Genomic DNA, 26,510 nt, shown 5'->3' with positions numbered 1-26,510 from the left:
AGCAATTCCCATTTCAGTGTATGACTATGTTAGCCTTTAATTCTAATCAGATAAAACTCAGACACGCATAGAACATGAGAGAATAGCCTTTGTTCCTCCAAAGACTCCTGTCCACCGTTGTTTTGTTATCAGTATATCCGATTCTATAAAGTATTTTCTCATAATTTTATCTCTTCTGAAATTGCTTTTTGGGAAATATCGAGTGAAAGATGCAATAAATATACAAACAAATTGATTGAAATATGAAAGACGGATGATTTTGGCTCTGTTCTTCTGATGTGCTGGGGAGTTAACCAGGCACAGTTCATTAACACTAAGGGAAAAATTCGTCATTTACCATGAGCATCTCCAGACATTGTAGGGCAATTTCTCCCCCTAATTCGCTATGTAACTCAGTTACTTCTAAATGTACTAAGATTCAAAAAGGAGGTATTTTATCAATCATGCATCTTAAAGATTACTTCTCATTAATTTAAATATGAATTCCTTTGAGAAGAGACATCCTCTCCAAAAACCAATTTTTTCTATAAATGTATCTATGACATCCTAGGCACTATAGTCTTCCTTAAGTTTCCAGATAATAAGAGCATATACCTGCCATATTTTAAATATAACTTACATTCTTTTTGTGTTTTAAGTACTGCTCAAGATTCAGAAAAAAAAAATTGTTTTTCTTAGTTTGACTCAAATCTATATGGAGTAGAGATTTCAAACTATGCGCACCCTCTGCAGTGCGGAGATAGAGTTACTCGGTATCAACGTAGAACAAAGCTATCAACAGACAGAGCACGTGGGCAGGGAAAGGCTTTCGTGCAACCAAGGGGTGTGCACACGGCCCGTGAACGTTCCTTATAGGCTCTGGACGGTGACACACTCCACCGAGATACTTCTGAAGACGTGGTCAAGCACTTGTGTATGTGTGTAGAAACTGACTCGTAAATGTGCTGATGTGACATATCAGAGATAACATTTATTTGCTCTATCTCCCGAAGGTTAAAGTTTGAAACCATAGGGGTCTCGGGCATAAATGGGATTAGAGTTTTCCCTCTGGAAACAGAGATACGCCCAGCCTGCAAAGGACTTAGTGAATACTGAGCTGTCATACTTCACCACCTTCAAATCATCTCTTTGCACTTAAAGTAAAAATTCACCTTAGGACACATCTTGGCTCTGCAGCCCAACGCCTAAGAGGGTCGCCCCTCCATCACACTGAGTTTGCACACTGGTTCTGGATATAGATTCTGTTAGCAGTGGCGCCCGTGGGATACCAAGAAGGCACGGTGGCCCTCTGCTTTTCTTCTCTTTGCTTCAGTCGAAAAAGAAAATATTAGAAAGAGACCACAGGAAAGTATGAAAAAGTAATGAAAACCTCTGCCATTTCTAAAGAAAGTGAGAAGGTCAGGACAACCGAATCTGTTGGCGACCCTCTGTTGAGACAGGGCCTGGTCCAGGCATTTTCTGGACGCACGGCAGCCTCTGGGGGCTGTGAAGTCAGTGAAAGTATGGGCCACACTTGTTTGTATCTGCACATGTGCGTCTGTCAGCTAGGGAATCTACGATGTTCAGCAGATTCTCAAAAAGGATTTCGACTCCAAGCAGGCTCTGGAATACTATTTATTAATCCCTCAGAAAGGACCTGCAGGGGAGAGAGCACATCTCAGAGAGTGAGGCTGGCAGGAGGCGAGTCATCCCAGACAGCGAAATGCGAGCTCCGTGACAGTGCTGGTGACAGTGACCGCATCCCTCTACCGTGCATGGACACACTTGCATCAGTCACGTCCACAGACATGGTATAAACAATATAACCAGAAGGAAATAGAGAAAACTATTGATGGTTTGCAATGGGAAAACATCTACTAACATTCTGTACTAGAAAGTTTATCATTTGTAAATTATATACAATAATTTTTCTAAGAACATAAACTTCAGTATATAGTTTACAATCTAAAATAAGGACAAGGCAAACCTTGTTCAGGTCCTAAGGTAGTAAAATTCCTAGTAATTTTCATGGTCTAAATAGATAAGTAAACTTTGCATGTGGATAGAAAGCATGGAGTAGCAATTGAAGTCTGACACACTGTCAAAAGTAAAACTTAATGAGTCTAGAGATTTAAACAATTTTTAAAAATCCAACAAAGCGAACATTTAGAACCTGAAGTTTCAAAGAAACTTCCAAAGAACAACCACCTCCAGGGTAAAGTCATGGGTTAATTTCATCCTTTCATCTTTCCTGTCAAGTGCTGCTTTAAAAAGTGGCCCACAACTGGTCGAAAAAGAAAGCGAGTCTTTATCAGGGAGAAGCCAATGTATGATACCACTGAGCAGGGTTCATATTTTAGACTCAAAAGAAACCCTGAGTTACCTGCACTAGTTTCCTTCCTCCGGAACATCTCTGCCTTCAGCTCTCCCCAAAAACATGCATCTGCACAGACTCACAGTCCCTTGGAAGCTTCAATAAACAAGCACAGGAGGAGGCTAGGAGTGGAGGTGCCTCCCCAGAAAGCTCCGGGGAGGGAAGGGAAGCGATCAGCACAGCCCTGCTCCGCGTCCGAGTCTGGGAACAGCCCACCTGCCCTGAGACTGACTCTGCTTCACTCGGTTCTCAGGATGGGCTGCCAGTCAGTGCCTCTAGCTCTGAGATCCGGTTCTACAGAATCACACTGAGAGCAGTTTATGGGCCTGAATAATCTATGCTATTGCAAACTGGACCTAGTTTCAGCTTTCTTAGATTGCAAAACTAATGCATATATAGAGCTTAAAATGCCAGCTTATCTAGACAGATTTGCCAACAGACACGTACAACTGGAACATTTCTATTGAAACTATGTATGTTTGTAGAGCAAGTTTTTAAAAGATGGTAATTAAAATTAAAGACAATAGCACATTTTTGGGGCCTTTTCAAATACTGTCTACCCTCAGGGCCAGGCCTGAGCCCCACCTCCTGCCTGGACCCCTCCCCTCCTCCCCCCACCCCATCCTCACCAGCCGTGTCTCTCTTGTGTGAAGGGTGCTCTTCAGCAGGAAGTCACACATGCTCACACCACCGTAAGGCTGTTAGGAAATCTGTCCCCAGCCTGCTGCAGCTGGAGGCTACGGACCACTTGGACTGCTCCTGCGGTGCCTGGCTCCGCGGGGACAACGCGGGAGGGCCAAGGCCTCCAGCTCAAAGCAGAAGACCCCCGAAGTCCCGTTGTGTGTTGGCCCTCTCACTCTGAGAGGCTGTCTGTCCCTGCTCACCTGCAGAAGGAGTCCAGAAGGATCCCTCAGTCCTGCGGTTTAAAATGTTAGCAACAGAGGACATTATCTTAGCCCCACCTGTACCATCACACTCAAGACGTTTATGTTTCAGTGTTTGACTCCCAGATTAAATAAGTCTCTGAGCCCCACTGGCTATTTTTCTACAGTATGAGTCAGAACCAGCTCTTCCTGCTTGCTGTCCACATCCCGTCCGCCTCACCCCCCATCCCTGAGGCTGGCCCTCTCTTGGCCAGAGCTGCCAGGATAACCTTCCCGACCTTTGACCTTTCTTTCCCAGTTCAAGAACCTCCCGCATCTCCAGGCAGTTGAAACTCTTGGGGCCCCCATAGGGTGAGGAAGTGTCTCCACAGCTCTGCTTCCCAGCCCAGTTGGTCTCCTCCCGGGATCATGCATCTCTGTCTCCACGCTTGGGACTGATGGAGGCCAGTCCTATTTCAAGAACCTGCCCCTGTGCCCTCCTCGGTCCCAAATTAATAAACAACAGCAGCAAGAGCAAAAACAATTTTATGAAAACGTTCCCTCCCCAGATTTTATCTATTTGATGAAATAATGCATATAACGTGATATGCTCTTATCATGCCTGGATACATATTAAGTGTTTAAGAAGTATATGTTCCTATTGTTATGGTTATATCAGTATAAACATGTACTGTACATAATAACAATAAACCACAATATAAGATCCACTGCTTTTGCATTTTAGATTTTTAATTCATTTGTTTTTGACCCTCAGGTCAAAGTCCCTTGGGGTAGGCGCTTTACAGTACTCTGGGTTCCGTAACGGCTAGTACAGAGCTGTGCACGCAGTGGCGTCCGGTCAGTGTTCATGGATGGAATGAAGCGGCCGCAGCTCTGCCTCATACTCCCGGCCTCCACTCACACAGGGGGCTGCTTGGACTCTTGTGTAGCCGGGTTAGGTGGAATGTTTTATTTGGCTGTGTAGATGGAATGTTTGTGTGTATGTGGGTATGAATATTTAAATTCTCATTTAAAAACATGCTAGGATGGAATTCAAAATCTTTTTCTGGCAGAAAATCAAGCCTGTCTCTTCTCTATTTTCTTCTCCTTTCTCATGATTTTATAAATTACAGCTTGTCCCACTAAAAAATTATCCAGATGGCCAGTTCTTCACGTTACATTTTATTCCATGCAGAGAACATGTCTTTGTTTCTAAAGAATTCCTTTCTTACCACATGTTCTATTCTTGCAGAAACTCAGTAAATTTTGGAATGAAATTGAAAAAAAAAAAACTTTTGCTTAAATTCTCTCAAAGTGTTCTAATTTCCCTACTTTTTTTTTTTTTGTATAATCAACAGTGCCAAAGATGTTATATAAGTTTATTAACATCATCAATATCCATTTGGCAAAGCACCCACCACGTACAAGGTGATGTCAGGTATTCGATCATTTTTATTTGTGTTTAATATATTCAAAGAAAAGTCTGGGGACTTCCCTGGTGGCGCAGTGGTTAAGAATCCACCTGCCAATGCAGGAGACACAGGTTCGAGCCCTGGTCCAGGAAGATCCCACATGCCGTGGAGGAGCTAAGCTCATGCACCACAACTACTGAGCCTGCACTCTAGACCCCACGAGCCACAACTACTGAGCCAGCACACTTAGAGCCCGTGCTCCGCAACAAGAGAAGCCACTGCAATGAGAAGCCCGCCCACCTCAACGAAGACTAACCCCTGCTCACCACAACTAGAGAAAGCCTGCGTGCAGCAACAAAGACCCAACACAGCACTAAAGAAAGAAAAGAAAAGTCTAATCCCAGAGGCGGTTTGGCATAGTATTTCAAAGCCTAGATCTGGCATGAGGCTGCCTGGGTTTCAACCCCATCTCTACAACTTCCTAGCTCTGTGGCCTTGCATGACTTATTTCACCTCTCTGTGCCTCCGTTTCTTCATCTATAAAATGCAGATAATAATAGTACCTATTTTGCGGTATATTGTGAGACTTGAAAGAGTTAACATAAAAGAGGGCTTAAATCAGGGTATAGCACAGAGTAAAAACTGTAGAACTATAGTCTATTTTAGATATTATAATGAATATTAGACTAATCTAGTTGTGTTTTGATGGCATTCTCTCTTTAAATTTTAAAATAATTTTACTGCCTAAATTTAGTAGAAATAAAAAATTTATCTAGTTTAGATTAGTCTGGTCATCTTATGTAAAATATTCTACATGCTGATTCTTAATATATTCAAAGAAAAGTCTAGGGACTTCCCTGGTGGCGCAGTGGTTAAGAATCCACCTGCCAATGCAGGAGACACAAGTTCGAGCCCTGGTCCAGGTTGAAACAAATTACTCAAACAGTATTTCAGAATAGCTTATGGCAGAAAAAGTAGTATTGAATCATATTTTCTTGAAAGAAATAAGTGTTCGTCTTTATCCACGGTTACATGGATGCCCCCAGTCTTTAATATCTCAATGTTGTTTATTTAAATAAAAAAACACACGTTTTTAAACAGCTCCCTTCAAGATTTAGTGAGATTCCTAATGTTTGTTCTTATTTCTGATTGGATGATATTGCTGTACACACATTAAATTACAGTAGACGTTTGCCTTTGGTGTGTTAAGTAATTTAGGGGGAAGAGAATTGACAATATCTTCAATATGGAGCCTGCCTATATGTATTTGAACCTATAGAAGAGGTTTTATTTGCAGACTGTGGAATGATAAAAGGTCACCTCTTAAAATAGTGATCCAGAATGTATGCTCTGTAATTCTCCAAAAGACTCCTTAATGCATCGCTTACAGGGGAGGGAGGGGCAGCAGGACTCTGGTAAATCCTCTTGTATCTGTTAGAGTTTGGAGGACTTAGGTCGAAGGATGCTTTGTTCTCTGACGTGGGCTACTTTGGTTTTTCTTTTCCATCACACAGACTACACTCGTAAACTTAGCTCATAGGTTTGTCAAGTTGACGGAGTTGTGACTTGAGAACATCTCAAGACAACATGTGAATGCCCTGTTGACACTGAGTCAGTATTAGCATTTAACATGAGGGTTAGATGCATGTGGGTATATGTAAATATACACACATGTAAACATACTTTCACGATACCCAAATAACTTTTACAATTTCACTTAAATTGAATTTAAAGCCATCCAAAAGATAGGATTATTTCATTATGATCCACAGCCAAAATATATACCTTTAACTTATGGATAATTTTTAAAAATTATGCTTGGAGCATTTTTGAGTTGAGCTGTTCTCCAGATGCTCCTCAGACAACTGTCCTGAGAAAGACTTTCACTTCTAAGAGAAATTTTGTTTTAAAACAATGCGTATTTATAAAAAGAGAAAAAACACTTTCAAGACCTTTGCAGAAATTAAATGTATTTCAAACCAGAATATTCCAATTTAAAATGCATTTGACAGTTTAAGCTATAAAAAAATAATACTGACATGTTCATACCACTTAACCAAAATATTAAAATTAAAAGGGTAAAAACAACTGATAGTAACAGAAACACTCATTGTAATAATGGAAACATACACTTATCACTTGAAATTGTTTTGATTGGATTAATAATGTAGCATATTCATCACTTTACTATTTAATTTACTGCTTAATGTTAACTACGTTGATAATATTCTGTTAGAAATTTTAAACTGTAGATTCTATCAGATCTTCTCCATGTATAGATTATACAAATTACTTAGTACGTTAAGCTGGTTACAGCATACAATTTTAAAGGCCATGAGTGTGCGATTTAGTATACGATCATATTCCTTGAGAATAGTTTATACCTTGGAAGTCTCTAGTAACAATACACTAAAGTACTTTAGAGGAAAGAGACAGACACACACACTTTAACATTCACTCTTGATGCATTTTTCCTTCCCTGTGTAGTTTACTGAAAATATTAACTACAACAGAACAGTTCAGATGACATTTTTGCACACAATCAAAGGGTATCTCCTAATGCATACCTAGTAAATGTCATATGTCGGGTCTGACGTTTTGGTATTAGAACTAACATTAATGAAATGACTAAGCTCATATCTCTAATGAAACAAAAATAAGTGTAGATTGCATTTAATTTTTATCTATTTCTGTACACACCAACAGGGTTCATAACCTTGGGATGTACTCTAGTCTTGATCAGTTTAAAATCTGTGAATATTCCAAATACCATATCAGGATCCCAGTAGGCTAGGTTGTGATGGGGGCCAAGTCCTCTCCAGGAGGGGGCTGGTTCTCCACCTCTGCAGTTGGGCCTTTGTTGTTTCATCTGGATGATGAGTAGAGATGCCAGGAAGCAAAACGGGGCAGGTGTTTTTTTCTGTAAGGACAGAGGCAGCTCCTAGGAGGAAAGATTCAATCTGGGATAGCTAAATAGGGAGACGGGAAAGAGAGGAGCCCACGTGGGCTGACCTGGGGGACATTGATTAAGGTAGGAGGATGAGAAATTGAGAGCAGGTCCTGTGATGATTGAGATATTCAGTCTTTTTTTTTTTTTAAGTTGTATGCTTGAACAGTTTTATGACTTATTTCTTTAGAAACTGATGTGCTGCTTAGGCCCAAGGTAGCCCAGGTTTATTCAGTTCACACTGATGTTAACAGTAAATATAGCTACAGAAACTTGTTATGGATACACAATCTAAAAAGATGCAGACTGTGACATCAGTAACATGAAAAGTGAGAGGAGAAGTAAAAGTATAGTTTTTATATGCAATGGAAGTTAAGTTGTTATCTGCTTAAAATAGGCTGCTATAACTTTAAGATATTTTATGTAAGCCTCATGGTAATCACAAAGAAAAAACCTGTAGTAGATACAAAAAGCGTACCACAGGGGGGAAGAAAGAAATCGTCAAATTGCAAAGGAAGACAACTAGAGAGGAAGAAAGGAACAAAGAAAATATAAAACCTTCAGAAAACAATTAACAAGGCATTAATAAATCCTTCCCTATCAATAATTACTTTAAATGTAAATGGATTAAATTATCCAATCAAAGTACACAGAGTGACTGAATAGATAATAAAACAGGTTCCAAATATATGCTGCCTACAAGAGACTCACTTCAGCGTTAAGGACACACATAGGCTGAAAGTGGAGGGATGGAAGAAGATATTCCATGGAAATGGTTATCAAAAGAGAGCAGAGGTGTTGTACTTATGTCAGATAAAATAGACTTTCAGTCCAAAACTGTTGTGAGAGACAAGGGTCATCATGTAATGATAAAGTCAATTTATCAAGAAGATATAACAATTATAAATATATATGGAGTCACCATTAGAGAACCTGAATTTATAAATCAAATATTAACAGAAGGAGAGCAAGAAATAAATGGAAATTTTAGAATGAAAAATATAATAACCACAAATAAAAGGGATCATTAGTATTATATTTTGTATCAGAATGACTTTTTTAAAATTAAAAACTCGGGGCTTCCCTGGTTAAAAAAAAAAAAAAAAAAAAAAATTAAAAACTCATGAGCATTTAATTTGTGCCAGTCACTATACAAGGACCTTGCCTAGATTGTCTCATTTAGTTTTCACAAAAATCCCTGTACTGTCACCATTTTATAGATGAGGAAATGAAAAACAAGCCTCTGGTACTAGTAGCTTTAATACAGTTTTCTAGTTCTTATATCTGTGCTTTTCAATGCTTAACTTGAGTAGTAATTCTCTTCTAACTTCCTAATTGGCCATGTTAGCAAGTTTATAATAGGTAGGATGATTTTACAGGCTGAATTACCCCAGAGAAAAGTAATTTTTTGTATTTTTTTTTTATTTTTTTAGATTCTTTTCCCATATAAGTCATTACAGAGTATTGAGTAGAGTTCCCTGTGCTATATAGTAGGTCCTTATTAGTTATCTATTTTATATATAGTAGTGTGTATAAGTCAATCAGAAAAGTATTTTTAGAGTCAAATTTGTTTCATCCAACTCTTTGAAGTCTGAGTTATATAGATGTAGACTTCTTTTAACTCTACTTATGAAACTTTTGTTCTTAATGTTCATACATTTTTCTTACTGTGTGCATTAAATTTTCTAGTATTTTTAATGACAATTAAGTGACAATATCAGCTATTTTATGGACAAAAGTTAGAAAGTTTACCTGTAATATATCTTGGGCAAACTCACTTTAATATATCTTGGGTAAACTCACTTTTTTCTTTTTTTGGGGGGTTGGCAGGGGGTCAGGCAAACACATTTTAAAGCCTCAGGAATTTGAAGAGAATTGACTCAGACCTTAGAATCTTACATATACCACTTGGGTTTTGCTCATCTCTGTATTTGAGAACAATGTAATAGAAATTGCATTATATCCTCAGTAGATACTGTAACGTATTCTTGGAACCTTCCTGGTCTATATCCCTGGTCTCTCTCTCTCTCTCTCTCTCTCTCTCTGTATGTATATATATCTCATTTATACTTGCTCACAATCCTCATAGAAGTAAAATCGGTAACAGTTTAAGTCCTATGTTAGCTTTTAAAAGTTTCCATAGAAAGTATTACAGATATTCTATAATTCCAGTAACCTGCATTTCAGTGTTTATCGTGCCTTTCAATACCATTGGCCAAGAAATCAATATTTTCTTAAAAATAAAAGATATTCATTTAACATACTATGTAAGTTTAAGCTACCCACATATTAAAGTTAACTGGCAGTGAGGACAAATGGTCTTCTGTTCACCAGGGAAGATAGTGGGTGGGAGATGGGTGCTGCTCTTAACGCGACAGGTAGGATGTAGGACCTGCCAGCGGGCTGGGGATCTTGGTGTCATCAGAGCCCAAGGCCAGGCTGCAAGGCAGGCAGCATTTATCTTGCTCCCTCCCGTTTCCTGGCTGACCCCCTTCTCTGAGAGTCTCAGCCCCTTACCCTCTGGCAGGGGCAGCATCCAGGACTTTCCTGCCGCCTTTGCTGTGGGAGGCCAACCCCTCAGACAGTCTCTTCCGGGAGCGCTTCCCAATACGAGGCCCCCACTCACTCCAACAAGTAAGTTCTTACGTTTTGAACCTAAGCGAAGAGACTTTAGCATGTAACCTCCCAGCTCAGATATGTTGTCTTATTTAGGTCTTAGAAAGAAAAGAATATAACTGGATAATAAAATAATTGAGATTAAAATACAAAAGGCAGTGGGCTTCCTGGAGGGGTGGCTTAGTTGCATTAGAGAACTCTTTACAGTTTAACTACATCCCTAATTCCTGGGCTACATGAGGTCATATTCCTAGATCAGGGCTCCTCCTGGGAGCTACTTGCCTTTTTGGGATGACTTCACTTTTCTGGATCAGCAAAAATGTTGTCAGTGACCTGACACTCTTCCTGAAATATTGCTGACCTCTGTGTTTTTATTTATGTTTTGAAGTACAGCACCCAAGGGGCTCTTTCATCTTTGCCATTTTGCTTAAATTTGTAACTCCTCCCTACCCTTATAACGTCATGTCACAGAGAGAAAATGCTAATCAGTGCTTGGGAATTCAGAGTCTGGAGGAGGCTGCTCTGGCTGGAAGGACTCTGGTGCCTGAGGCCCCTCCGGCCACCCTGAGGGTGTAGCTGCACAGGGGTTGGGAAGCTACCAATTAGGTGTGTGGTGACAGCTTAGTTATAACCTCATGGTCCAGACTGTCCATCTCCCAGGATTTGACAGATCATGGCCCATTATTTTCAGCAAAACAGGGTAGTCAGAGACAAGCAGGAACCACACTTGCTGCTTGGGTATGAGAAGATGAAAACATTGTAGATACAAGATGATCATACGGTTGGATGTGCAGAACCTGGAGTCTAAGGGGTTTGGAAATCAGCAGGTGCTATCTAGACTCTTGGAATTGGAGCTGCACGGGAAGAATCCAAAATGAAGGTGGGATCCCAGCCAGTGGGTAAAGCACAGTGGGAGAGAATAATTCAGGGGGAGAAGCACATAGGCTACTGGCCAGCTGGTATCGGGGAAGCGGGGGGCCTGGCTGCCTAGGTTGGAATTAGGAGGTACAGGGCCTCCTAATGGGAGATGGCCTGGCAAGTACCAAGTAGGAACGTAGGGCCTCTGTCCCTCGGATCAGGACCGGTCCTGAGAATACAAGGAAACTGCACCGACCTGTGGAATCAGGTGCCCCTGCTGTGGAAGGAAGGAGAATTGAGAGGCTGAGGACCCTCCCGGGCGTGACACCACCTGCCGTGATTCAGTGCCAGCCACTCCAGCGCCCCCTCCCCGCCCCCTGCCCCATTACAACCAGCAGGGGAGCCCCCAAGGACGCTGCTGCGTCCTTATTTTTCTCTTTCTCCTCAGATGTTAAAAATTCTACTTCAATATTCTGAAAAGCAAAACTAGTATTTTTAATGGCAGCCATTTTTATGTTTCCTTCTATTTATCAAGAGGGCTACTAGGATCTCAGTTTTTAGCTCTCTCCAGAAATCTCTCTTAAAGTTTGTCTGCAGCTGCCTAGCAGTTTTTTGCTTATTTAGCGTTCACCCTCTATTCATCTGTCTTGCTGATGAACTTGGGCCTGACATATTTTATAAATTATTTGGTTGAACTGTATAAAATTCCCAATATCCTACTGTCTCTGACTTTTAAAAACTATATAGTTCCTGCTCTCTCTTCCTTCTTTTCCTGCCGACAGCAAACACATGTTGAATTAAGGAGGGATGGGGAGCTGGTCTGCTGCATAAGAAGAACCCCGCCTCCCCCAGGACGCCCTCTCAGGCCTTCCCTCCTGGCCTGCGGTTTTCATGCCTCCTTATCTTGGTCCGTTATGAGCTTAAATTTGAATATGCCACTTACCTATCCGTCAGAAGCTATCATTTTACCTTGACCAACATAGCCTTAAGTCACAGAAATTTCAGCTTATGTCAGCAGTTTTCTAAAAAGACTGTGTCTTCAGAACCTTTTCCCCAGTATTTGGCTAAATCAAAAGTAAGCGTTAAGTAGCTGTATCACACCTAGGACAACCACTTCAATCAGATTTTTCCTATGTGTACAGATTTATGCAGTCATGTATGTTCTTCCAAACATGCACACACACACACGCGCGCACGAGTAAGGGTCTACATGTGCAGGAGGGCAGGCTGACGTTTGGGATGTCATCTCTTTAACGTAAATATTTCTCTGCACTGAACACAAGTAAGCACAGTGTTGCAATCCAGAAGCTTGTTCACAGCAGAGCCCAGGTTGAAAATGGTGCAGACAGTGCAACCAAAAGCCCCCTCACCCTGTTCCTTTCGTACCTTCCCTTTGTCTCCCATCATTATCTTCTTTCAGGTTCTCCACCAGCATCTTCTGCAAAGTATTCTTTTGTCATTTAATATGGGGTGGGCCAAAAAGTTCGTTTTGGATGTTACGGAAAAACTGAAACGAACTTTTTAGCCAACCCAGTATATTCTTTTGAACTTCATGCTTTTTTTCTGATCTGTATAATCCTGAGATACTTTCTCATATGCGTCGCCTCCCACAGTCGAGAAATATTCCATTCTCCTGATGCTCCGAGGCATTGCATTTAGTTTTGCATGCCTGAGTACCTGAGAGACAAAGAAGAGCTAGAATGGGATTAGGAAATAAAAGAATGTTTAAATGAGTAAAAAGATTGATTAATGAATGAAGATTAAGGGAGACAAAATTTCTCTCAACGTAAGCAAGTACTGAACAAGAGGATGCATGGTAGCTTCTACAATCCTGGATAGATAAGCCTGAGGAAGAGACAGCATGAGTGTCATGCGGTACTAGTCACGTGGGGTAATTACATGGCATTTAGAAAATTCATGACCGTCATGATCATTAAAAAATCTCAAATTGGGAGTATGTATTAGATGGATAGCAAAGCTTCTGAGTAATGGTGTCTTCATGAAAACTCAGCTGTGCTTAAAATAAACATTTCCCCATCTCCCTCAGGTTAGCCTAATGCCTTTCAATTTTCATCTGCGGAAAGTTCTTTCTAAAAATCTCCCTTAAATCTCATATGCTGCAGCCTAAACCAGTTGGTACTGCTGGAAACTGCTTTATCACCTCTGCACTTCTCACCCAGGACCCAGCATGGGCTGACTTATTTTCCCCTGGACATTAACCGTGGCAAACCCTGTACTGCTTTCCCTGTGAATGCTTGCCTTGGCTACACTTTGCACAAAAATTACATTCCTTTCCTTTGATGGTGCTAAAAATGTTTTCCCACTTCTGCCCACGTGATTGATGCTAATAAGTAAGTGATTTATTTTGGGGTTTCCCAAGAAGGTGCCAGGTAACTTTGGGAAATTGCTTATCCTGTGTGAGCCTGTTTTCTAACCTAGAAAAAAATATGTCAATACCATCTTTGGGTATTTAGTACTAAATATTAGAGATAATATATGTAAAACACCTTGTATTGCAATGGGTCCATGTAAACACTCAATAGGGGTAGCTTTTGTTCTTATTATAAATTGTATTTATTGGTATATATCCCAACTTCTTCACTAGATTTATATTCTCCAAAGTGCTTAGCATGTAGCACATGCTCAGTTAGTGGGTTGTTGAATCAGTAACGGAATAAACTAAGAAGTAGTGCCAATTAATATTAACTACAGAACATGCATCCACAGGGGTCCCCCTGTCTGGCGAAGTACAGGTCCACCCTGGCATATTGGGCAAGGCTGGTGTTATCAGAACCGCCCCATCCCAAAGTCCAGAAGGCCCGTTCTAGATACAGGTTGGTACTAAAAGTCCTCTGAGGTTAGACTGTGTATAAGTGCTCCCTGGAAAACTCAAATCTACTGTAAAACAGAGGAAAACTGCATTGCTCCCTGATTTTATCATGACTTTAAAATAGCAAAAGCAAACTTTCACATATCAGAAAGGATTTATTATGCACCGTATACCAGCAAATTTATAGTAAGCAGCAAGTGAGTTCCTAAAAAAAGAGCCAACTGTCAAGATACTGATGCATCTGAGTCTGTGCTCCCCAAATGTAAAGGATGACAGCACTGTCATAATGAGAGCAGCTACCACTAGAGTGTGTGTGTGTGCACGCGCGTGTGATTCCTCGTGGTCACAACAGCCCGTAGGAGCTGGATCTGCTTTTCCCATTTCACTGGAGGGGAACTGGAGCTCGGTGGACCAGCTCCCTCAGGGTTGTGGGCGGGGAACCGTCTTGCCTGGTTGGCCCCTGACAGCATCTGCCTCGTTCCCGGCAGCACAGAGATTGGGGGCCTCTGGGGACAGGAACGTGGGCACAGAAATCTACCAGAGACAACCGATCACCTGTGGCAGGGGCCAGAGCCTCTGCCCTGAGCCTGCTGTCAGCCTCCTAACACATCCTGGAGTCAGGATTCAGCCTTGACTGTGGTCTCTCCTCTTTCACCCACAACTGGCCCTTCACGTTCAAACACAACACTTCCTAGCTGGTTTCAGGAGGATGAAGCAGTCCTCCAGATACAGTATTTCTGGGTACATGAATGATAAGAAGTAAAAGCGTGATATTCTCTGATTACTGGTAAAGATGTTTAGTTACCCCATAGTATTTTGTGATACAGGTAGTCAAATTAGGGCTTGAATATTGGAGGATACAAACTGAGTTAGGTGTTTACATGACATTTTCGCTGCTCCATTGGATGTACACCTTTAGGTTATTCTTAGATTTTTAAGTTTTTTTTTTTTGCCTCATGGCATATGGGATCTTAGTTCCCCGACCAGGGAACCCAAGCCCTCTGCGTTGGAAGTGCAGAGTCTTAACCACTGGACCACCAGGGAAGTCCCTTAGATTTTTAAGTTTTTTAGATTGTGAAAACCGTATTGCTGATGACTGTACCTGTAATGTCTGCTGACCGGTGTCTATGGTCTGGCACCTGAGATCTTCGCAAAGGACAACATGAAAAGAAACTTAACCTGAGTGTGTTCAGTGAAAGGAGAATGTCTCTATTCAGCTTTTCAATAGTGGATGTACGTCTGTTCCAATGACAGTACAGCCCTGATGTATCACCCTAAACTGACGCCTGTGCTCTCATTTTTATACAAACCAGTGCCTTTGGCTGCCCGTATTCGGACATGAACTTGAAAAAGGAGGCAACGCTTCACGATCGTCTGCGAGAACAAACACAGGCAAATGTGGACTCAGACTCTGCACATTCAAAACCGAAAAACCTCTGTAGTTTGAACTTCAATGGAAAACATGAAAAGGTGAAGAGCCAGTCCAGGTAAGGAACTTCTGAAAATGTGAACCAGAGAGTAAAGCATGTAGAACAGAAAAGAACAAACTTGTGGGTAATAATAGTTTCTTGTGTTTCTTCAAAATCTTTCTTTATTCTATATATTATTGTGTTCACTGGCTCATAGAATTCATCTAAGCCTTGACATTTATTTTAAAAATATTTTTTCTTACTTCATCCTCAAAAATTTGAATTTACCTCTAAGTGTAGATATTATATGTAGGCAACAGAAAGCAAATCTCACGTGTAAATTCTGTAAGACTCCCTGTATCTCTGGAGTCATCTCACAGGTGGCATCTCTCTGGGCACGTGGCCCAGTGTTCACATCCTCTTGGTCCCATCAGGATCCCCTCGCTCACCTGGTACTTGTCATCTTTCATCCAAAAGTCCCTCAGATACGATTTCCTTACTCTGAATAGTTCCTGTTTTGATTTATCGATGGCACATCATCCTTTTGTTCCTAAATGTAAACTTACGACTTTAAGGATCAGTTCTCAATTTTTATTTACTTATAATCATTTTCTTAGAAGCTACAGATGCAACCTTATTTGCTCTTTTTTAACCTAAATGAGTAAATAAATAACATTTTAAGATAAAAGTTTCATCCTCCGTGCTGGGAATTATAAACACAGGAGAATCTAATTACAAGTAAACAACTGGAGACCAGACAGAGATGGAGCCATGAAAGGCTCGGCAGAGGTGAGAAGTGGGTGTTTTTCAGGCCCCGCTGCAGGCAGAAGGCGCTGGCATTCAAGGTTGAGCTTTCGAGGAGCTGCTGTGGGAGGGGCTGCTGGTTCTCTGGACCACCATCACCCACTCCTGGCCCCCCACAGCCCTCGCCCAGCCCTGCCCTTCCCGTTCAGCACGTGGGAGAGGAATGTGCGCACCTCTATGTGAGGGCAGACTTTCCAGGAACCCCTTTCTGCCCTTTCACCCTTCAGTCCCAGCGTGGATGCCCCTTTACTGCCAAGGTCTGTTCACTGGGAGAGTTTGGCTCCTAGGACATACTTTTCACGTGGAGTTTACATCCTGGACTGTGCATTTTGTTCTTTTCATAGAGCATCTAGGCAACGTTGCATCTTTGTTAAGCAGCTGATTTTGATCGTGGTCGCTATGCACGGGGCCGCCCGTCACCCTCCGCAGCTCACGCCCCATCCTCTTCCTCCGGGTACCGCGCAGCCTCTCTGCCGCATGTTATCTTGCGTTTTCTCCTTTGCTGTACAGCCACTCCTCTTGCCGGAACTGTACGGGGTCTAGTTTTTCTTTACTGCTTTTCACACCCACACCATTTACAACTTCAAGTGGCTGAGAGCTCGAACAGCTTTTCCATTTCCTAGTTGAGGGAGTTTTTTCTTTTTTTTTTTAAAACTGTTTTCCAGGGAACAGCACTTGTTTATTCCAGAGACCAGTGCATCCATTTGCTGTTACTCTTTTTGTTCTGTTATCTTTCTTCCCCCCAAATAAAAACTCAGCCTCTCTTGTAAACATTTTAGACATTCATCCTTAATGTCAAAAGTCAGAGAGAATAAACAGCTCTTTGAACTGTTTTAAAAAACAATGACTCTGTCGTGTTCTCTCGGAGGTGAGCCCGGCCTTTCTCTTCAGCACAGGTGTATGGCTCCCCCGTCCCTAACTCACCTTTCAATACATTGTTGTGTGCTTTACCGTTTTGAGGGGTTTTTGCACTGAAATGTGTCAAATAAGCATAATTACTACAGATAGAAAAAGCAGAGAATGTTAGTTGATAACCAAGCAAAACAATTACACATGATCCTGTTCTGTCAGATCCTGTTTCATGAATGCACAGAGCTGTGTGAGCGGCTGCGCGGAAGAGGGGGAGTCTCACGGTCCACATCTCGAATTGTTAAGCCTTCTTTTTCTTTCACATCCCAAGACCAAAGCCATTCTTGCACTCCAATCCCCATCCTCTTTTTTTTTAAACCAGTCGTCACAACAAAACGACGTTCGGGTCAAGTGGTCTTGGCAGTAGTACTCACTTTGACCTGCTTCCTTCCCCATGACCTCCTGTTCACCGTGCCGAATTCCAGCTCAAGGAAAAAAAGAGAACAAGGAAATCGACAGGAATATGTAGGCTAATGATGAGCAGCTAAAATTTATTTCAACTCTTCTCACAGTTTACTTGTGGTAATCTCCTGAGGCTGCCTCTCCTCTAACCCAAACCTTTGCTCTTAAAATCACAAGATACCGTGTACAGGTGGAGGAGAATGTTTAAATCCCATCTCTCCTCTTCTACGTGCTGAGGAAAAATAATTTGTGGTTGGCGCGTGTCCAAGGATAGACAAGGGGGTGAAATTAGTGAAAATCAGGGTTTTAATTTCCTCTGGCGTCCAGTGCATCCATGGTCACCGAGCCCTGGACAGGCCTGCTCTAACTTCTTATACAAGCAACGCTGTCACCTTAGCATCTCCAGGCTTCTTGCAATTCCAGTGCAAAATATAAAATTATCTCTTGACCTTCTTACAAAATCAATTAGGTGCTGCCCAAAAGTTCAGGGAATTTTGTATTTTCCTTAACTGCATCCCAGTTTTGTGTTTAGTTTTAAAAAGTATGTTTGTTCTCATGTTAATCTTTGGAGAGGGAGTTATTATTAGTAAATTTTAAGTCTCCGTGATTTAGTAGTGGAAATCGTCTATTTATGTTCACATTTTCTTAGTAGAGGGTCAAGTTATGAATTCGAGTGCATTATATACTACTAAATGTTTATAGGATTCATCTTCATGGTAGTACGATTGCATGTTAATATAAGTTTAAAGAGTCAGATTCACATTAGGTCGCCATTACTGAAAAACTGTTATGCTGTGGGCTTCCCTGGTGGCGCAGTGGTTGAGAGTCCGCCTGCCGATGCAGGGGACACGGGTTCGTGCCCCGGTCCGGGAAGATCCCACGTGCTGCGGAGCGGCTGGGCCCATGAGCCATGGCCGCTGAGCCTGTGCGTCCGGAGCCTCTGCTCCGCAACGGGAGGGACCACAACAGTGAGGAGGCCCGCATACCGCAAAACAAACAAACAAACAAACAAAAAACTGTTATGCTGTAAATATATTCCCTCTTTTGGTGCTAGTAGAGTGATTAGTACTATATTCATGGTGCATTAAACGGAGGCAAATGACCTTAACACTTGAGCATCTTTCATCTGGGAACGTACTCTAGGGTGGATACCTTAATTTGTTTGACAGTTTATAGTTTTCAGATACATTACCTTTAAAGTTTCCCGTAATCTTGTGACTTAGGCAAAACAGACGTTATTGTCATTATATTGTATATGTTGTATATACATATATACAACTATATGTATGTTGTGTGTATAGTATTGTCACTTATTGACGAAGAAGTAGAGGTTCTTACTAGTAGCTAATCCAGGACACAGGTCTTCTGGTTAAATCCAGCATATTCTTAGTTCAGTAAACTGACAATGGCAACGAGAGATTTATCAGCAGTAATACTGATACTGATGTCATACGCTTATTAGCTTGTGCTACAAAGCGTTGTGCTGAACATACACGGTCTTGTGAATTTTATCTCATCCTCACAACAACTCGGTGTGTGGAAAGTATCCTGACTCTGGTCTTATAACGTAGGCACCCGAAGGTTCAGAGAGGTTCGGCAAAGTGTGCAGGACCACACAGATAATTAGTAGAAGAGGTGGGGTCTGAGTCCAGAGCTACCTGACCCTAAATCCTGTACCTGTTTTCAGTGGCATCAGGCTGGCAAAAGGATGGCAGTTGGAGGCTCTGAAAATGCCTGGCTGGGTTTATGTTTAGACTTTCTACTGCTCTCCAGGATTCTCAGGGTCATCTTGTGAGGCATTTATTTCTTATTTTGTGAACACAGCACTACTGAAGGGGAAGAATCTCCACCATGTGTGCCCCAAACTATTTATTCTTATGTATACTATATACTGCAAGACTTCCACCTGAACACGTTTCTTTGTAATAGGTTCTAAAGGCTTCGATCTGTGACGGGGGAATAAAATCATACTCATTAGACAGTTTCATCATAAGAAAACTACTGGAAATGCAGCTGCCCCCCCACGCCCTGTATTATGTTAGCTGGCTTCCCCGGGCCTGTGTAGGACATTTTTTCCAGTCCCCTTCCCCATCCACCTGGGTATTCTTTAATAACAACTTCTGCCTCTGATTTACACAGTCGGCAGGACCGTTAGTTAAAGGAGCTGTCATATTCAATCACGGCTATTAAGAAAACCTAAGAAAATGCCTAATATAGCTCACTTTGTTTTTCCTAATGCCTGCCATATTATAAATTTTACGTACTTCCCAAAGGCCTATATTGACAATAAAAATGGCTGGGAAAGATTATGGTAATCGCAGAGAATGGCAGGCAGTGGAGTATAGTCCCTTAATGATCCTCGTAATAAACTGCTCAGCTATGAGCCAACTAGCTTGTTTGCACGACTCAGATTACCTTCTCTGAGGTCCGTTCTCAGAATTTAACCAGTGTTAGCCGGTTGTTTCGTGTATGAACCTTCCAAGTCCTTAAAGAGGTTTCCTTGAGTCCGTCAGCCTTTGATCTTGCCCCTTCCCATGTAAATTCTCTGCTTTCAGAGGCCAAGCCTCTGGGCTCCCGCTCACACCCTGTCACCATCCGCAGTCGTGTTCTTCCTCCTGCGCGGGTGCCTTTGTTCCCATTCTTCCTGCCTCCTCTACTCCTGCTGCATGTTCTCTTCTCCAAGACTCATCTCTGTCTTGAAACTTTCCACAGCAGTTCAGCCCGTGTGAGCTTCTTGACCTTAGAGACGGTGTTTTACACATCTGTGTATTTTTCACGTCTAGTTCAATGCCTGACGCTTAGCCGGTACTTGACAAATCAAATAGATGTTGAGCACCCGTGCGGTGCCAGGACTCTGCTGGGCCCTGGAGTGTGGATCGGATGAGAGCGAGGCCCCTTCCTTGTGCTTTGGGTCTGCTCCACGCTTTGTGTCTCCTTGAGCCTTTTTGATACTTGTTCTGCACATGTGCCTTATTTTCTCAAAAAGATTAGAGGCTGCTAAGGAGCGAGAAGCAGTTTTTATTATGCTTGCATTTTTCCTTCACCACTGTTCGCATTATAGTTCTTAGTGAATCGTAGCTGACTGATTCAGGTACAAACATACATTTGTTTTCCCATAACAGTCTCAATGTCTTTACCTGTAAAATGAATACAATATCCGAGGCTTAGGTTTTTGAACAGAGGTGTATTGATGCAGATAGATAGAGATGTATGACTGGGCCTGGAACATAGTAGAAACTATTGAAATAATAATTCCATATCTTTCTTCCATTTTTATAAAACTTGTTGATCTTAAAGTCTTGCAGTTGGACTGGTTCTAGCTGTGTCTGTAGCACACATCTTTGCACCAAACATAGAAATTTAGCCCTTTGTTTATTTACTCGGAACTAAAGTAAACTCCTTAATCAAGTGAGCAGTGATCAAAACACCGGGACACCCAGGGTCCTCGGGGTCTGTGGAGGACTGTGGTTGGACAGGAAGCCCCCGGCTGTCTGGACAGCCCCCTCCCACTCCATACTTCCAGCTGGACTCTGAGGGACCTCCAGCCAAGTGTGACGATCCTGGAGCTTTACAGTTGGAAAAGGACTCAGAAGGTTATCTCATCCAACTTCTACAACAGAGAAATAAGGCTGTTAAAGTCAAGCATTTAGTCCTTTATTGACACTATCACTAGTGGCAGCCCCGAGCCCTCTCACCCTGGCTCATTGCTCTGCTCACCATCCCATCCCTCCTCCTCCCCCAGAGTGAGGTCAGAACAGAGCCGGTTTATGGCGTTATAAATACCTGAACAGCACGTACCTCCCTGAATTCAGGATCCGGACCATAGCCGTTCATTTATTCATCATTTATCCATTGAACAAACCCTTAGAAAGGCACTGTTCCAAACTCCAGTAAGACAGCAGTTAAGAAAACAGACTAAAATCCTTGTTCTTTTCTTTTTTTTTTTGCGGTACGCGGGCCTCTCACTGCCGCGGCCTCTCCCTTTGCAGAGCACAGGCTCCGGACGCGCAGGCTCAGCGGCCACGGCTCACAGGCCCAGCCGCTGCGCGGCACGTGGGATCTTCCTGGACCGGGGCACGAACCCGCGTCCCCTGCACCGGCAGGCGGACTCTCAACCACTGCGCCACCAGGGAAGCCCTAAAATCCTTGTTCTTATTAAGCTTTCACTTAGTGGTACAAAAACCCACGCTGGTAAGTGGCGGGATGAGGATCCGAACTCAGGCAGGACGGCTTGTCCCCGCAGCCCAGGCACTGAGCTAGTTCACTCATGGCACTGATGTTTCTTCATCCAGCAGGTACGTGCGGAGCGTCTGCTGTGGCCCAGGGGTCCCCTCCCCGCGGGGAGCGTATTTTCAGGGAGAGGAGACGGAGGAGGGAAAACAAAGATAAACCAAATGGAAGAGAGACTCACAGACTGTGGTAACTGACAGGGAGTGAAAGGGGACCTTGGGCTCAGCAGTTACGCACCTTAAATTCTTGGAGACCCTAGGCAGATCCAGGCCATTAAGACAAGTTAAAGGGTTCTGTTGACTGTTTTGCAAATTGAAACCAAAACCAGCCTGTCAAGATCAGCTCAGGGGTGTAGACGGAAGCTGTGATGCGATGAAAGGACCTGGCCTCCTATATTCCACTTGCCTCTGTGCCTCTGGGACCTTCATTGTAGTCTTGTGTTTCTAAACAAATTTATAGTCTTGCTAAAATGTGATAAAATAACCAATGTATGCCTTAGAAAGATCTTTAAAAATGTCCTTCTATGCTGATTTTCATGAGGCATTTTATGATTTATTGTGGATCTCTGGATTTTTGGAATCCTGCCTTGGCTCAGGCCCTTAGTAATTAAATGCTGAGAACAGTGTGTGCTAAAGTGTCCGTGGTTTCTTCCGTCAAGGAAATATTGGTGTTCCCAATCCCCAGAAAAACAAAACTTTGTTGCCTAAGCAACAGCGGGCATTTTTTCTCATCCACATACTTCACCTGGCTTTAAAGTAATTATTTTCTATTTATTGTAAATAGCAAAGTTGTGACATTTAATGTCAGTTTTTTCTTATAACTAAAGCAATGCTTGTGTATTATAGGAAAATTAGAAAATATAGATTAGTAAGAAAAAATAAAAGTTGGAAACATTATTAATACTCAGGTGTTTTCCTATCAAACAGCATAACTTATAGTCTTATAAAAATATGATAAAATTCCCACTGCAATAATTCAGGTAATATAGAAGTTTTTAAGAATAATAATTTTTCACTCTCCACTCCTTAACTCTAATGCTGCATCCCAAGGTTACTTGTGTGAATAGATTTTCATGTTCTTTTCTACTCTTTTTCTGTTTACGTATGCATACAGATATGCAGATACACATTCACTCTTTTTTTTTTTAACATCTTTATTAGAGTATAATTGCCGTACAATGTTGTGTTATTTTCTGCTGTATAACAAAGTGAATCAGCTGTTTGCATACATATATCCCCATATCCCTTCCCTCTTGTGTCCCCCTCCCACCCTCTCAATCCCACCCCTCTAGGTGGTCACAAAGCACCGAGCTGATCTCCCTGTGCTATGCAGCTGCTTCCCACTAGCTATCTGTTTTACATTTGGTAGTGTCTATATGTCCATGCCACTCTCTTATTTCGTCCCAGCTTACCCTTCCCCCTCCCCATGTCCTCAAGTCCATTCTCTACGTCTGCGTCTTTATTCCTGTCCTGACCCTAGGTTCTTCAGAGACATTTTTTTTTAGATTCCATATATATGTGTTAGCATACGGTATTTGTTTTTCTCTTTCTGGCTTACTTTACTCTGTATGACAGATTCTAGGTCCATCCACCTCACTACAAATAACTCAATTTCGTTTCTTTTTATGGCTGTCACTCTTTTTTTTAAAATTACATTCATTTTTTGTTAATGTTTCTTTGAAGGTTAGCTTGTATCACTCTGGACAGCTTATAATATAACCCTGTTGAACACGGAGGAAGGATGCTGTGTTCCTGAAAGTTTAACACAGGAGCAAACCTTTAAGGCACCCAGACATTCAGCGCTGAGGCTTTAATAACATACACACATATTTTATCCCAAGTTCACAGTGGAGTTCTGAACAAGGCACCTGTAAATAAGTCAGCATTTATGACCAGAAGAAAAATACTCTGGTCTTGGACTTTTATTTTTATATGGAAAAGTTATAAAGACCTAAGCAACTAAGTCTACCCACAAAGAAAAAACAAATTTGCCTTCTTCCTTATGGAAAGCCATGTGAAAACATCAATTGTTGGCTCAAAGAAAGTCTGACGATAAAAGATATTAGCTTAAAAATATGTCTTATTTATTTGACAACCTGTCATGAATAATTTGCCATATCAACACAGGTGGATTCAATGCACTGTTTTTAATAACTGTATCATATTCCATAGTGTGGACGAACTTATTCAACTCATTCCCCTATTGACAGGTATTTAGGTTGTTTCCAGTATTTTTCCTCTTATATATAATGCTGCGGTAAACATTTTCACAAGTATGCTTATCGTTTATTGATGCTTTGTAGTGCAGTTTTCTTTAGAGTTTAATTACCTTTTATTGACAAACTAAACATATCGTATGAATTCTTCTTTCTGTTGGTGGAGTCTTGCAGGTCCTCGATCCATTTGCTTTACTGTAAATAAGTTCACATTTACCTGCGTCCTTACACACGAGAGCACATAGGTGTGGATGCACATAGGAAGCGTGTGCGGTACTCGTAACCTGCCCGCAGCCTGCACCCCAGCTCATCACCCTCCAGCCCCACCACTGATTCTTCTCACTCCCACCCTCCACGTGTCTGTGCCTTGGCAGGGTCCCTCTCTGCACTTCACTCAGTAAAACTTGCTTCGAGGCCTGGTTCAAGCTCATGTCCTCCTGAAGGTGTTCTCTAACCTCCCGGACCTTTAAAGCAGAAAACCCCCTCTTTGTGACTCCATCGTGGTTTCTTCATCTCTTCCTTGCGGCCCTTCTCTCAGTCTGCTCTGTGTGAAGGTAGGCGGTGGACACAACTGTATCCTCAGATAGATTATGTCTCTTGGTGACAGACGCCACCTCGGCCGAATGTGACACCTGCAGGTAGGAAAAGCTCGAAGAAATGTTGGCTGGACTTGGACGGTTTGTCTAAAAATAAAAAGCAGTCGGAGCCCAATATTTTCTTTCCAAGTCCCATTATAAGTTATACCTAAATACAATTGTTAGGGCAGTTTTGGGGAAAAATAGCCATGTGAAACAATCACAGATTGTGTGTATATTTTTGGCCTCAAGGGACCTTTTCCTTATAGAACAGGAGTCAGCAAACCTTTTCTGTAAAGGGCCAGATAGTATTTTAGACTCTGCCGGCTGTAAGATCTCTGCTACAGTTGTTCATTGTAGCATGAAAGCAGCCGTACACAGTAAGTAAACCGATAAGCATAGCTGTGTTCTAATAAAACTTCATTTATGAAAACAGGCTATGGCAGGATTTGCCTTGTGGACTGTAGTTTTCCAACTCGTGTTCTAGAAGGTGTTTATTTACATGTAGACTAACCTGAGTTAAATTCAAATTCTTGCTCTGCTACTTGCTGTGTGACTTTGGGCAAGCTACTTAACCTCTCTGTGTTTTTCAACACACACATATAAGATTACTATTACCTCCTTCGTGTTAGGCATCTGGTTCAGGCCTAGCATTTATTGAGCACAAAGCAGTAGCCACTGATTTGCCTCATTAAAAGTAGTGGAAGCATAGAAGGAGGGTCAGAGAACGTGCAGCTCCTATTTTCAAGGAAGTAGCAAAATCCTAAGGAAAAGGCCAGTCATTTGGAAAAACAACAGATAGTAAAGACCAACGGATAGTAAAGATAGTAAAAGCAATGGGATGGCAGGGGCTTGTCTCCAACACAAGCACTGATAGTCACGTGCACTCCTCTAAAATGAATCACAGACAGACAGACAGATGGGTAGCTTGACACTTGCTGCAGCAATAGCGAGTCTACTAACAAAAGGTTTTGAAGGTTGTTCAGATGCTGGAGCTATTATGACTACATAGAAGCTGGAGGCTGGGCTTTAAGAAGAACTGGTGAAATGGTCAGAGCTGAGATTTTAGTGGTATTACCTTTTCAGCTAACATGCAAAGAAATATTAATCTTCAGCACATGACTGGCCTGATCACCTCCAGACGTTTCTGACCATGTGCAGTAGATTCTCCCAAGGCCAGGGCTGCGGTGGCTTCTTTCACTGCCATCAAGATAAAGCCCGAGTGCTGGAGAGCAGCGTGCCAGGCCTCCCCAGCTCCGCTCTAGCCAATTCCTTTAGCCCCACCTCTGGTCCTTCCTCCCCTCGCACAGCGCAGATGCTTCAGCGCCATCAGCTGACGGGCTTGTTCGTGTCCCCAAATGCTCTCCCTTCCATTTTGCTCGTGCTTGGTCTGTGCCACTCCTGCTTTCCTCCCACCCTCATTCCCTAGACCTTCGTGGCCCCATCGGTCACCCACGTCCCCATCCTTTCAGGACAGACCCAGCTGCATCCCCAGCCTCCTCCCGACCAACTTGCCCAGAGCCGCACCCTCCCTCCAGCCCCCGGGAACACTACTGTCCTCCCCCTTCTCTCCCCTACCTGTGTCTACAATCTCCAGCCCCAGGCCGTCTGTAGACACTCAGGAAACCCTCTGTTCCTGCCAGATGATCTGTAGGGTAGAAGGAAGCCTGGATTTGGAGTCCGTTGAGTTTGCACTCTGGCTCCACCACTGACTCACTGTGCCCCCAAGATGGGCAAGTGGTTTAATATTTCTGAGCCTCAATTTCTTGATTCACAGCCTCCTGCACCTACCTTATAGAGTTTTTGTGAGAATGAAATGAGGTTAAATGAAACGAAGAACCTGGGAGTCCTTCGGAGGCATCTGCCTCACTCAGGAGATGTAACGGAATCTGAACAGTTTACAGCAGGGGGCCCCAACCCCCCGGGGCCAGGGACCAGTAGCCATCTGAGGCCTGTTAGGAACCAGGCCGCACGGCAGGAGGCTAGCCGGTAAAGCTGCGTCTGCCGCTGCCCATCACTGCCCGTCACTCGCATTACTGCCTGAACCATCCCCAGCCCTGCCTCCTTCTCCACCCCCCATCCCCGCA

At 42.5% G+C, this 26,510-nt stretch overlaps 1 protein-coding gene across 1 annotated transcript in view; it reads left to right on the top strand.

The window, feature by feature from the left end:
* The window catches only part of L3MBTL4 (L3MBTL histone methyl-lysine binding protein 4), a 297,887-nt gene that overhangs the window by 179,241 nt on the left and 92,136 nt on the right, over positions 1–26,510 (top strand). Inside the window, exon 15 of the mRNA XM_024763900.1 lies at positions 15,193–15,366. Coding sequence (XP_024619668.1) covers positions 15,193–15,366 — 174 coding nt within the window. The remainder of the gene's footprint in view (positions 1–15,192; positions 15,367–26,510) is intronic.

The sequence above is a fragment of the Neophocaena asiaeorientalis genome, unplaced genomic scaffold (genome assembly GCF_003031525.2).
Source record: "Neophocaena asiaeorientalis asiaeorientalis breed wild unplaced genomic scaffold, Neophocaena_asiaeorientalis_V1.1 scaffold110, whole genome shotgun sequence".
In the NCBI taxonomy this organism is placed as follows: Eukaryota; Metazoa; Chordata; class Mammalia; order Artiodactyla; family Phocoenidae; genus Neophocaena; species Neophocaena asiaeorientalis.
The sequence above is the reverse complement of the archived record's forward strand: the minus strand, read 5'-3'. Positions and strand labels throughout refer to the sequence as shown.